We start from the raw sequence: 15,072 nt of genomic DNA on the forward strand, positions 1-15,072 counted from the left end.
TGATTGGAAAGTTGAATCTCGCTTAAATAGATCGCAAGAACATTTCTCACCCCAGTTGTAATCAGAAACTTATCGAGTGAACAGTTGTTGCCTCCAATTTATGGTCTGATTTTATCAAAAGTGTTACCGTGAGGAGTGATGCGCTAATCTTCACCTCTAGATCTACAGGTAAATGAACATCCCTTTCTATTACATGTTGACCCTGCCAGACCAGTCAATCAAAGCGTTAAATATTGAATGTTAAAGTGTTCTCCTTATTTCTCCGGAGTGAGCTCCCTTACATGTAAAAGGTACCGCTTACATAAGTGAGTTGCTTTAGGCTGACACAGCCTAAGTTCTATCCCAAAAACCAGTTAGATGCTGGGTACCGATCCCAGTACCTCTCACTACTTTGAAGAAATACCCACGCCAAAGCTGACATTCTTACAGATTCTAGCTCACACCGATATCGCTTGAAAATTATAATAATAAAAAGTTCTTCAAGATATTAAAAAACAGCAGTGTGAATATTGCATTCTAATTGTAAGCATCAAAATATCAAATATTTCTTCAAAATATTCAAGAATTATGTGAGAATATTAAAACACTCTTGGTGCAAGAAAAAAAATGTAAACTTCCAATTTTTGCATAATTTCCAGGATAATTAGACTCCTCTAAAGTGTAGCGGAATTTTTTCAGACAACAAAAAATATCAAAATGTGGAAAAGTATCGGCCACACCAATAGAGGAGAAGGTCTAAATATGGGTGAAGGTTTGAATATGGGTTTTGGAGTTATCAGCCTTGCTGGGTGCTGCAGCTTGGCAGAGGCTATTGGAACTTGTTATCTGTCAAGCACAAAGGTTGCAGCCCCAATTTGCAAGAGAAAGTGGTGGTTACTTTCAGCCTTGGATGCTGTTATAGAATTGCGACCTCCGAAAACTTTTTGCAGGTATGTTTTAACTCAGTGTTTTCTGAATTCTCACCTGCTTTGTATAGGTTATGATAGCGGTACATAAAAATATGTGGGCTTTTATAATGTCATGATTTGTTTGAGAAATATGTACCACAGGAGCGAAAATAAATTGAAGAAGAAAAATATCATGATGGTCTAAATATGGGCTATGACATGAGGTCTAATGTTGAGATCACATTTTCAACAAGTATTTGGATGTTTTTCTAATTTCGATTTTTCCAATTCCGCGTGATTTTCAAAACAACAAATTTATTCATAAATATGAATTTTATAATGTTTTAGCGATAAATGACTTTTTTAAAATTTTAATTGCTTTTTGTGATATTGCCACTAGTAGCCCATATTTAGACCACAATTTTGAAGTACATTATTTTACCATTTTTTGGAAATTGCTTTTTTTTTAAAAAAAAATGGAGACCTTCTATAAATTAGCATGCTATTACATTTAAGTATATATTTCATAATATGCTGCATTTTAAAGGCAGGTGCTTGATATATTAATTTTTTTCCTCCAAAAATGACAACATAAAAAGGGAGGCCCATATTAGACATTTTCCTCTATACAGTATAAAATCTGATACGGGTACATTGGCATTGGGTCAGCCTAATTTTTATAAAAAAAGGTAAAGTGCACCCCTGTGCATAGCACCATGCCATGAAGGCATATAGGGGGTGTGGGGTAACGCCCCATAAATATAAATTAATATACAGTTGAACCTGAGTTATACATATGTCAAGGTGAAGAGAAAATAATATGTATAACTGAGAATTACTTACAAATCAGATTTAGATACCATTTCATATCATTATTAAATTATATTTTGCTGGGACCTACAGTAATTTATATATGAAACAGAATAATGCAGAACTGAGTTATATATAAAGCAGTTTACCAGGGTTTCGCTTTAAAATATTGATAATTTCACAAGTGAATGTACAGGAGTGAGGCAGTCAAATGGGAAGATTTAAAAAATTCACAAAAAAAAAAAGAGAGCAAATATTAGTTAATTTTTGAACATGAATATACTGTACATGAGTTAAAATTACTAGTGTACCTGAGAAATGTTCATTTTTTTTAATATGGTGTCAGTAAGATAGCATCCTAGGTGTTGCACACATTGTCGGGAGTCTCAGAGTAAATCTGCCCATGACGCTTCGTAGCATCTCCAACAGAATGTTGTGGATCTGTTGCCGAATTCACTCCTTCAAATTATCCCTGGTTCTTGGGAGGGTTGTCCTTGAATACTTTGGATTTGAGGTACCCCAAAGGAAAAAATCAGGAGCCGGCAAATCTACCGGAATATCACCGAATGTGCTGACAGGGTGGCTACAAACAAGCAGAAATGAAATTCCCTGACTTTCCCAGGTTTTCCAGGACAAAATTTACATTTTCCCCTGACAATTACAAACTAAACTAAATCGATGTTTTTACAAATAGAAATAATAAACTCTCACAGATCCACGTATGGTTTTGTTAAGTACCAATATTATCTTCTCTTAAATTGACTTAATTTCTCTATTCTCTATGATTTGAATTCAAACTGCAAAATAGTGAATTTGAAAAATTATTACAATTCACAAGCTAGGGAAGGATTACGGAATTTTGTCATACGCAGTAAGTTTAAAATAAAATACTTGATTATTCTTAAAGTTACGACTAAATGAGATAAGAGGGAAAAGTGAATGATTAAGAAATACAATTTGTAATTTATCAGTCTCCTTATTATATGTTGATATTTTCACTGAGGTTTGGAACCCTCTGCATGCAAGAACCATGAGTGCGGACAGCGGACTGCGCACTCATTTTTCAATGCATAAAGCTACTTCTCTCTTCTCTGTAAAGCAAACAACTTAACTCTTGTATATAAGTGAAACAATTGAATCAAACAAAATAAAGTGTCATATTTCCTTACATTATCGATGGGATTTCTGCTTCAGTACAGTATATCCAACTGAAGTACTGTGAAACTGACAACATGGAGTTATACCATTATTGCTGACGAAAAGAATATGTAGGTATTAGAAATTTAACGCAAGGAATTTATAGAATTGCATTGTATAGGTACCTGATTTAGCTAACCACATTAAAACAGGAACACTCTAATAATAAAAGCTTCTGAAAGTTCATATACGAGGGGAATCCTGAAAAAAGCTCCAATGGTGCCTATATGCACCACTGGTGGTCCCGCCAAGAAGCCAGGGCGAGAGAAATTTATCTCTCTCTCTCTCTCTCTCTCCCCCCCTCCTGCCATCGCTGGTTTCTGGCGCTGTGGTTGTGTTGCGCATAAAAGGGGCCTAAAAGTTGAGGCCGAAACTTACGAACGAGATTTCCTGTTCCCGTGCAGAGTTCCATAACGATATATTTAAATAAATAATAATAATAAAAAAAGTAAATGAAGACGAAATTCCCTGACATTTCCCTGACTTTTTTTGGCACCTCACATTCCCTGACTTTTCCCGGTTTTCCAGGTCTGTCGCCACCCTGGCTGATGAGACGACCATGAAATGCGAGTCTAAGCTAATCCATAGACACTCTGACAGTCCAGCTAGTTGCACCATCTTGCTGGAAGAGTGTTTCTTCATCTGGGTCATAGTCATCGAGGACAGGCAGGAAAAAGGTTACCAATATGTCAGCATAACGTCCAGCATTTCCAATCACAGTGTTACCACTCAAGGTCATGGCCCTCACTCTCATAATCCTCAACCATGCCCGCCAGCCACTCCTGAAATCTTCCCGTTTGACTGCCTCTCGCAACATCATGGGCGGATTTACTCAGACTCTGACAATGTGTGCAAAACCAAGGATACCATCTTACCGACACCATATTTAAAAAAAAATGAACATTTTTCAGGTACACTAACAATTTCAACTCATGTACAGTACATTCATGTTAAAAAATTAACTAATATTTGATATTTAAAAACACTACTGGTAAACAATGACATAATTGGCATAACAATGCAGACTCAAAACTCAGTTTAGTTTAGAAAAGTGTGCCACTGATTCTCTTCTTTTGTATGGTGTTTCATCACACTCCCTAAGAAGACACCAACAGTAGTCACCCATCATCGAAGGGTTAAACTGCCCTTGATAACATAACAATGTTCCATAGTAAGGATGCTGGTGAAAGCGCTCACCCTGCTCATAGCTTACAGAACCCAACTTTCCAGGAAGAAGTCAAGATGTGAATGTAAAAAGTGCATTTTAAGTGACATTCTACATCCCATGTTCTTGTAGTTCTCTAACAGATCAGTCACTAATGAAACATAGTTATCACATTTTCTGTTGCCAAGAAAGCCTGTAACAACTTCTTTGAAAGAGGGCCAAGCAGCTAATTCGAGATTTGTGAGCTTAGCATCAAAGGTTGGATCTTTAAACAATTTTCTGATTTGTGGTCCCACAAATATGCCTTCTTTCAGCTTTGCTTCACTAAATGTAGGAAATATGTGTTTCAAATAATTGAAGACCTCACCTTCTTTATACAGAGCTTTTACGAAGTTTTCATCAAGCCAAACTTGATATGAAGCGGAGGCAATATGATTTTACTCTGTTCAACCAATGGAGTGTTTTTCACATTTTTTCCCCAGTAACAAATGATTCTCTCTTAGGCCATTCCTTGACTTTATAATGATTCTTGGTGTCTCCGCTGTCCCACAGGCACAAAAAACAGCAGTATTTCGTGAACCCACCCTGTAAACCTGTAAGCCATGCAACAACTTTTAAATCATAGCAGAGTTACCATTGATGGTCTTTATATTTGATTGCCTCTAGTAGCAAAGCCATGTTTTCATACGTTTCTCTCATGTCTACTGCAAAAGCCAAAAGCACAGATGGCAATAGTTATGTTGTACACCTAACTGCATGATTAGACCATTGACATTTCTACATACACACATTCTATTCTGCATGTCGAAATATTCAGTGAAAGAGCTACTTCTTGCTCTAAAACTGGATATTTTTGTCCCTGGTGCTAGAAGGTTCCATTGTTGCAATCTCGATTCAAACAGTTGAGATTGCTGCTAGAAAGTTTTAGATCATGGACTAAATCATTCAGTTCCTTCAGTTCTATATGATGAGGCGAAGTGGACCGAGATTGAGGGAAGGAGTAGTCTTCTACAGTTTCAGAATCTTCTGATTCACTTGGTGTTGCGTCTGATGAAATGTTTTGCAAGTTACAGAGAGGAACAGGCAAGCCTTCACCATGGTGCACAGGCATATGCACTGAAGACACATTTACGCAATTTATTTTATGTCTAGTTTTGCTTGAATACCCTGCAATTTTTGTGAGGCAGAAGTAACAGTCTGAACTATGGTCTGTTGGTTCACACCACACCATTGGGACAGCGAATGACGCGGCTCGGCGCTTTCCTTTCAACCATTCTGTTAGAGTAGTGGTACAGGTTATGCAGGCAATTTGAGGTGCGAAATTTTTATCTTGATCACTAAGAGGACAATGAAAATATAGTCTATATGCTTTCTTAACTAAATCAGTGATTGGCTTTCTTTGCTATTTTGGAGTGAATTTCCCACACACGTAACAAAAATTGTTCTGGTGGTTTACACAACAACGACGTTTGCTAGTTGTCATTTCCACTAAGTTCTAAACACCACACACTGTCATGTATCGCACATGAAACACAACAGTGCAGATAAATACAAGCTGAGGTACCAACAACTCAACAACACACAGGTTCAGCTGAGGTATGTATGATAATAATTGCATCATTCATGTTTAAACACATCCTAGACCATAAAACCTCTGTTGGAGAACATCATGCCATCTAGTGAGTAAAATTTTAAACTCCTTCCACCCCTCCCATCTAGTGATTATATTTGGAACTTCTACCACTATAACACGTCTTCATATTATAAAAAGAATAGCAGACAAAGTATTAAAAAGACCAATAAAACATGTAAACAAAAGGACAAATCAGAGAATAGCCAAAGACATACGTAAAATTCTAAAAATCTAAATTACTCACAAACCTTACGTGCTAGAACATTTTAGGTGGCAGATTTGGATTCTAATCACAAAACTGCTGCTGCTTCTACCCTGAAGGTGAGAGTAACATTAGCTCAAAAGCTCAGAAACCTTTCCACAAATTATGGTCTATATCCCAAGAGAAGGTTCAAGACTTACTTCGGTATAAAAGGTTGTCAATGGCTAATGATCAATTAAGATTATATGCTACTTTTTTTTAAATATTCACAATTGACAAGAAGTGTCCAAATTCCCATACATGACTTTTTGTAATGGTCGTTTAAGCATCAAAAGTTCTGCATGAATCTACTACTGTATTAACAGAGAAAATCACAAACCATGACCAAAACAGCAGGAGTAGGAGTCATCCTGTGGATGTGGATCATTGTGAGAAGTTCGGGCATTTGCCCTTCGCATGCACCAGCATAGAAGAGCCTGAAAAGAATAAAGTTAGTTAAAAATACATATTTATTGAATGTAATAATACCATTTTATGTTCATTTTAGAATATTAGAATAATTATAGTTAAAAACACTAAACAATGAATAATGTCCAATTAACATTGCATGCTAATGTAGAACCACTGACACTAACATTCAGTGAACTACCATCCACTGATATTCACTTCCTTTTAGTGTAGGTAAAATCTACATTTATTTTAACATTTCCAGACAAGCCTGAAAATACTGAGTTTTCCCAGGTGACAGGTTTTTGCTACTTTTCAGAAAATCATAGGAAATGTTGTTAAGTGTGTTCTTATTTAATTTTTTTTTCTAAAATGTGCAACATTTCTTCTTTTAACAGATATTTAATACCTTACAATTTTATGTATTTTTTTATATTTATGATTTTTTCTGTAACATTTTTTAAAATTACAAAAAATAGAACATGCAGAAAATTTACTGAAAACATATTTTCAATAGGTAATATATAATTAATTAACGAAAATAACTGATAAACTTCATATTAGGATAGAAATCGCCACTGACTGCGAAATCCGAAGTGGAATCCTTGTAAAATATTTCCACAAGGTGCCTATGAATTATGTGATGCTATTCTCAAGAGTATAAAAGAAAGTGCAATGTAATTCGACATTAGTACAAGTAAAATTCATCAACAAAAAAAGTGACATCGAGCAGTTGGAATTTGAAAGAGGTTGTTACAACACATGTCACAATAGAATTTTATAATGAATGAGAGGCTATGCCCATCTCCCACCTTATTGGACAGAAATTGCATGATGGGCTATGCCCATCATTTGTCCAGAAAGGCTTAAGTTCCCATTCCCAAACTGGAAATTTCTACTGTTATCAGTAGACAAATTCTGTTTTCAAATGTCTTCTACTGTGTACTGTGAAATGTACTGAAATCCTATTGTAGATCTACTGTACAGCTACTTTACTCTACAGTACGACTACTGTACTGTGCAGTAGGGCTACTGTACTGAAAAAACAATGTGAATAATAATGCATAATACTTGCTACAATATATTATAAAATCATTTATTGACTCCAGAATAGACAAATTAATTCTTGACACTATATTTTCAGTGATTTTGAAGTGAAATGGAAAAACAGTACATGAACTGAATTTCTACTGTTTTTCTAATGAATACTACTGAAATCGGATATATCTTAATGAATAAGTTACTACAATTCTTTTTTTAAGAAATAACTCAACCTTAAAGCAGCTAGCAGTTTGAATACATGATCATATCAGTTGATTTTTATTCAGCATGGAATTTCCATGGTTATTATTATATCTGTGTAATGCAATTGCAGAAAGGATCCATTTTTTGATCAACGTAGTCAACAGTGTTTGATTGTTTTGATTTTTCAAACATTGAGGGTCAGGTCTTCATTTAAACTAATTTTTTTGCTGTTTTCTTGTGAATATAGAAAAAACAGTATGTCAACTTATGTATAAAAGAGTATGTTTTTCAAGTTTCTACAAGTGCGTTAACCACAATGAAGCTAAATACTTAAAAACGTGTTCACTTTATTTGATTTCTTTGTTGAGTGACACATTCCTAAGTAGCAAGTTCCACATGCTATACCATCAAATTGTTTTAGTTGTTTATATGATTTTTTCATTGCATTTTTAGTTGTATAGCTAAAATTTTTATTACTGGCAAGAGTACTGTTTTCAGACAACAATATACTGAACACAATAAAATGTTAGTTGTACAATTATATTACTGAAAAATTTAAGAGCACAGTTCAACTACTTAAGATGGAGGAAACAGTTGGACTACCAAAAACCGTAGAAAACATTAGCAATACAGTTCATCTACTGAAAACAGTAGAAACAGTTGGGCTACTAAAAACAGTAGAAAACATTAGCAGTAGAGTTCAGATTCTGAAAACAGTAGTCTACTAAAAACAGTAGAAGACAGTAGCATTACAGCTCATCTACTGAAAACAGTAGATGTTTCAAAACACCCATTGATCTATTGAAAACAGTAGCAGAATTTTCAGTACGGTAGGCAAGAGTTCCTATTCAAAGTGCAAGGAAGATCTGAATAACTGCAGTCAAAAGTTGCCACTAAGCGCAAACTGACCAACATACATGTGAAAGTGTCCGATGAAGCACAGACATCTAGTATGCATAGATTGTCCACATGGGATAGAACATGTACTGCAAATGCTACTTGCCTGAATTTGCAATATGACCTACTATGCTATCCTCTATATACTCAAATTCTAATGATGATATATTCTGACAAACCTGGAAGATGTTAGGAGAACACCATTAACTGCTCCGAATGTGGAGAGTGCAACAAAAACTGGAATGATCCATGCCATGTAACCATACAGTCTGTTAGCAAATGTCTGCAGAAAGAAAGAAAAGGAAGCATAAGATAAACAAAATCATTTCATATAAATAAATAATATGTATAAAACACATTCTACCTAAAGGTTGTATAAAATTCAAACATAACAACAAGTTTCACTTGTTGAACATTCTGAAAGTTTAATTTTTGTCTCAAAACCCTATCACCTGCACCATAATACTATTATATTTTCTTTTAACACATATATTTTCAGCTTCCAATAATAATGAATTACTTTATGCAAAATACTGTGGATTAGATACAATAAATTTCAAAATATAAAAGTAATGTAAAGCTGCCAATATCTATTTTATTTCTCTTCTCTGTTCACTGAATACAAATGCTCCAAAATGTATGCATGACTTTGGATTATTGGAAGAAATAATACACCAACTGCATACATATGGATACATATTATATGTTTATGAATTACTAGAAGGGATTTGTTCTCACCCCCACTCTTCTTGAAATTCTGATACCTATGAATGCACATGAGCTACACTTTCAATTACTTTGCCTTGGAAAGAGTGAAGTTGAATATGAAGTGATGTAGTCTAGATATGGTGGTGTAAGAATTTGAAAAATACACAACAAAAGCGCTGAATTTAATGGTCATCTTATGGTTGACAAGTGGAGACAAATTGTGTATTTTAAGATAGCGATAACATCCATCCAGAACCATAAGTAATTAGCAAGGCAGCTACTCACATAATCACGAGCAATATTTCATTTATAAATATACCCATAGTAACAGATAGCAACTGTGTGCATATAACTTCTTATAGCTATTAACATTCTAATCTTCATTTTATTTTATCTTTTTCAGTTTATTTTTGTATCATTGATTGTTCCAGCTGATTGTCATACATGTACTAAAGATAAAAGCTCAAACATTAGATTTCTATGTCCATTAATTTATACATGTAATCCTTTTGTTTCTTTTTTTATTCAATATATATTTCAATATATTCAATCAATATCGATCTATATTCTTGTATAACATTTTTACGTTGTAATACACCCAGACAAGGGTTTGTTGTAAGAGTAGCTCTTGAGGGAGAAACATGCCTGCTCTAATAAAGACAGCTTTATTATTATTATTATTATTATTATTATTAGAGAGTCTAAATGTTAATATTTATATAAACTGAAGGAAAAATGGGACTAGGCTACTATAGAACACAAAAGGACCATTTGGTCCAATATAAAGCTTTAAGATTAGAAAATGAAAATATCACATGAATAGGGAAACCTCAAATTAGGTTATTTAATACTGCTTAATTTACTGCCAATTGATTGTTGACTTTTGTCTGTCAGGCATTAAATTGCATTTAAAACAGTTTTAGATTTGTTTTGAGTTCACTTTTATGCACAGATAGGTTAATGGGGAATAGATCTTGTTAACCTTCCCCCTATGTCAGGGCAACACTGTTCTTTTTCCATATGGAAATATTTATTAATATGTTAATTAATTAGGTAATTACGTGTATAAAAATATGTGTATATGATAAGTGTAACTCAATTTATTATGCATTTTTAGGTTCATATATTCCATGTATAGAAACCATGTAGCAATCTTGTTCTTTCTTCGTGTTTCGAACGTCCAAGAAAAGGCAGGCGTTTTAGCTGTTAAAAATCAAAACTTTTGAAAGAAGGGCAGTTGGCAACAGCCACCAACCAAACATATAACTTATAAACTACCAGATGAGAGTGGGGGAGGTTGGCTGTTGTAACGGCAACTTGGAAGGAAGAGGCTGTTTCTCTTCAGTCAGCTTGGATCAGAGGACAGATCTCCTGCAACAGATGCTATAAGAGATTGGATTGCCAGGCAGGATAGTGCCTAGGTGTCTGATTTACAGGTAAAAGGTAGTTTGTACTGAATGTTTCTTTGAAGTAATTACGGTGCACCAGGTAGCCTAGTGCCTTGTCACTGTGGACTGTTAGAAAAATGTACACGTTGGCGACCTTGCGCCTGTTAAGATGTTTCTTGGGGTAACGCGAGTCTACCTTGTGACAAGCATACTCCCGATGAAATTCATGAAATGTAAAGCATCCAGGTACAAACAATAGAGATTTTCAACATCAAAATTAGAGTTTTGGCCCGATAATTAGAGAAATGAACGTTCGGATACGACTTGTATATATTTAAATTTACGTTAATTAAACTTTAGAAAATATCCAAAATTTCTATTTTTAATTTCACAGTTGCTGGACAAGGTCATTTTTCCCCCTGATCAAAAAAGTTTCGTAAAGGTTATCCATTATCTCTTGTTGTTTTGTAGTTAATTATATAATTATGTTGACTTGTTCCAACCCATGTGCATTGTCATACAAATAAAGATACCCCTAGACAAATCAGATACGAGTACGGAATGCACAGAACCTCGAGTGCAGAGGTAAAGTGTGGGGGCCAGTCAAGTAACAAGCTACAGTTTAAATTGGCATCGAACTACTATGTGTCTCTAGTGAATATCAAACCAAAAATGTATTTTACAAGGCGATGATATTACCACTATGCTATCAGGGTATAAATATGAAGTATACATAAAACTCAAGTCTTGTTTAGATATTGTGCTACAGATGGCAACCGAACATTCTTATCTGTAGCTAATGATCAAAAGAGTGATTCTAGATGGAATCATGGAAATTCCAAGGGAGAAGAGCTCTACAGAAAAATGAACGTCAAGGCTCCGGTACTCCTTTCTACACCAGGGTTGTATTTTCTAAATGACTTGTGGGATGGGATAATTTGCGACTTCTCATTTTTATGATGGGAAGGGAGTGGAGGGTGGTATTCTGTGGGAAAGGACAACAAGGACTTTCAACGTAGGAGTTACTTCATTTTTGGACTTACAAATTTAACTTCGACCCACAATTCAGTACCTGGCCTTGGTAAAAAGAGGTAAGTTACCTTCTTAGGTTTAATTTTAGCCTTCATTTTTGGTATCTTCATGTGTCAATGCAAAAAACAGTGAGAAATATTGTTGGGGGCAGGTGACTCCGGCCAATTTCTAACATGCCTTTAAAAGGGATTCTATAGATAAAGGCAGGGCTGCGGAAGTAGTAGGAGGCGGTAAGTCAATTACCCCAGGGGCGGAGCTCGGAATCGGTGGGAAATTTGGACTCAACAATTTCAAACGACAAAATCTCAACTTTAAACGGCTGTACAGTTGTAAATACTTCTTTCCACGCTCCAATTTCTTTTATTCACAATTAGGATCACATAATCTTCATAAAGCAAACCTTTTTTTGAAAATTCGAGGGTGTAGAATAGGGTACCCGACCCAATGGCAAAACTAAAAATATACATTTCACACATAAAACTTGATTTTGGTCACAGTAATTCACATTAATTACCACAAAGAACTGACAATTGTAGACAAGACTGGTACAGTGGGATCCATGAGTATTATTATGCAAATTGTCCATGACTATTTTCATTAATTTTTCTCTTACATCCTATGTGTTTTTAAGCAATGGCTTTTTGTGTATGCTGGTGCAGAAGTTGTCAACACTTGTTTTGAGTTTTCTTTTAATTCTTGAAGCTCTTATGGGTCAAATAATGTGCACGAACATGGTGATGGACGATTTGCATGGTAATACTCATGGATCTCACTGTACGGATCATTGCAAGAATACAATAACTTGAAACTTAAGCAGCACCTTAATTGTTCTCCCCAACCCACAGAAAAGTCCTTGCTTTTTATTCACATGGGCAGTTAAAAAAATACTCTAATCTACTACTAGTAGAAGCAGAGACTTTTCTGCATAGAACAGCATGATAAAGTAAAATATTAATAAATTTTAGTAGGCAAGAGGCATGATAATGAAAACTTCTTGTGAGTATATCACTTGGTTTCCACTTTACAAGTAATAAAATTTAGCAATATGCAAATTTTAGATAAATCTACACCATTAACAAATATATTTTGTAAACTGTACTCTCTCTGGAATCTGTGGAATAAGGCAGTGCATAATAGAAGAAAAGGGGTGAAAGAGAGTTGGCAGAACCAAGCAGTGTCTGCTGGTGCAAACGACTGATAGCTGCAGCTGTCTTTCCCTCTGTGCACTCACTTCCCAATTCATGCATTCATTGGTCAACCACTATCAAGTCACTACTTGCTCTGAGACTTGTTTTTGTTTGCTCACTCCAGATTTTCTCTAGGATGGAGTGTAAGAAAGATATATGATAGATAAGAAATCCAAAGCATACCACAGCCACTGCTTCTGATCCCAAAACTTCTTCTGGAGACAATGTTGTGTAGAAAGCCACATTTGTCAGTACGTACACAACTGTCACAAGAGTACACGAGATTGCAATTGCACGAGGTAGATTTCTGAAATAAGGAAGTAGAATTCATTAGGTAACACATAAAATGTACTCTTGAAATTCTACTTATCCATATGTCTTGTACGTAAATGTGTGTAGATGATAATTTCTTAACAAGACAGAGTTTTAGCAATTATTGCAGCAACAGATTAGAAGAAAAAGTAAAATGTTAAATGTTTAACTTTTATGTGCAAGACACTGAATACCTTTTAATTATCTATCATATGTTGTCATGACTGAAATTAATCTTTACCATATGTAAAATAAATCATAAAAACAAAAAAGTCTTGACATGAAACAATAGTTATCAACAAAACATTTAGACAATGTACTATTGTTTCTTCTACTTATTATTATTATTATTTATAACTTCCATCAACCTTACTTCCTGACTATTGAACTGACTACCGGTACGTGGAAAAAATACTTCCAAATGAAATAACTGATTAACGATGCAAAACATTATAACACAGTTATTTTTAGTGGTTTTTATTTCATCTGCAATGTTTCGTCACACTTCTGTAGGGTGACTAACCATGTGAGGTCTGTTGTATGTGTATCTAGGCTAAGCTTGAAAAAGTCCTGGGAAACCAGGACGAAACATCGCAGACAAAATAAAAATCACTAAAAATAACTGTGTTAGATTATTTTGCATCTACAAAAAGTGGTTAACCTTTAGAGAAAGAACATAACTGATTAACTTAAAAATATCTTCTACTGCACAGTTCAAGATTATCACCTTCCTCCTTAGCAATTCCCAGTTTCTGACTGGGTTGATAATAATAATAATAATATTAATATATAATAATAGATTTCCTTTATTAAGCAGGCGAAGTTCAGCTTAGGGCTGCTCTGTCACCTAACCCTTGTCAATGTAATGTTACATATATGATAACTGCATATGGAGAAGTAAGTTACATGTAAAATAATACATATACATCTGTAAGAAATACAAAATTAAATTGAGACACAAATGTGTACCTAAAAGTACAACAGACAATAATAATAATAAAATACAATTCCACATAGTAAGCCACGGTAGCTTAGTCGTCAGGGCATCTGACTACCAAGCGAGACCCTGGTTCGATCCCCAGCGGGGGGAACCAGGATATTTTCCACCTGTTTAAGTGGCTCCGGTGCCCACCATCGTACAAAGTGGGTACCTGGAGGAAACTCTGGGGGGTAAAGGTGGCCAGGTGTGTGATGCTGATCACATCACTCCCACCTTCAGCTGTGATCAAGAAAGTGTGGGGCCCTAACTCCACACACCCTATATGCCTTCATGGCATGGTGCAAAGCATAGGGGAGAACTTTAATTTTTTTTAAATGACTTGATACCTTCAGGTATGTGGCCTGAGTCTGCCATTGTTCCATTAACATCAAATCTTTTACTTAACTTCTGAAATATGTAGGTTTGATTATGTATGTGACGTTAGAAGGCAATGCATTCCTGCGGAAAAGGAGAAAGATTATTTGTAGGTCATGGTTGAATGGTGCATAAATTGAAATTATTTTGCTTACAGGCAACATATTCAAGAATATCCTTACGAGAAAGGTATTGCCGTTTACCTTCTGCTAATATACGTGATACAAAAGTCAATCTTCTGTTCTTACACTGCTTCCCTCTTTCCACTATTATGTCAGAAAGGCCTCCAGCAAGAGCATACACTATACATAGAGTGAGGAGTGAAAAGGGTGATCACAAGGTGATTATTCAACTAGAATCGTCACCCTTTTCACTCCTTACTCTTTGTATAGTGTATGCTCTTGCTGGAGGCCTTTCTGACAATTTCTTCTTCAATGCAAAAACCACCTCAACTCATATGATAATACAAGGTGTACACGATGGGGTTTAGATGCAATGTTAAAAATCAGAAAATAAAGTTACGACAATCCAGTCTTTTGTATTTGGCGTCATATACGCTCAAGTTTCAGTGTTTTTTTGTTTTTTTTTAGTTCGCACACGTCATGCTG

At 35.1% G+C, this 15,072-nt stretch overlaps 1 protein-coding gene across 3 annotated transcripts in view; it reads right to left on the reverse strand.

Annotated features, from left to right (window-relative positions):
- Nucleotides 1-15,072, reverse strand: part of LOC146002806 (Y+L amino acid transporter 2) — a 346,752-nt gene that overhangs the window by 27,143 nt on the left and 304,537 nt on the right. For all 3 annotated transcript variants that reach the window (XR_014443761.1, XM_083140762.1, XM_083140761.1), the window contains exons 5-7: nt 12,982-13,105; nt 8,663-8,766; nt 6,274-6,370 (exon numbers count right to left, since the gene is read on the reverse strand). Coding sequence is in view for 2 of the 3 variants with exons in the window: in XM_083140762.1 (XP_082996888.1) it covers nt 6,274-6,370; nt 8,663-8,766; nt 12,982-13,105 (325 nt within the window). In the remaining variant the exon portion in view is untranslated. The remainder of the gene's footprint in view (nt 1-6,273; nt 6,371-8,662; nt 8,767-12,981; nt 13,106-15,072) is intronic.

Source organism: Lepisma saccharinum, chromosome 19 (assembly GCF_977018435.1).
Source record: "Lepisma saccharinum chromosome 19, izLepSacc3.1, whole genome shotgun sequence".
Lineage (NCBI taxonomy): Eukaryota > Metazoa > Arthropoda > Insecta > Zygentoma > Lepismatidae > Lepisma > Lepisma saccharinum.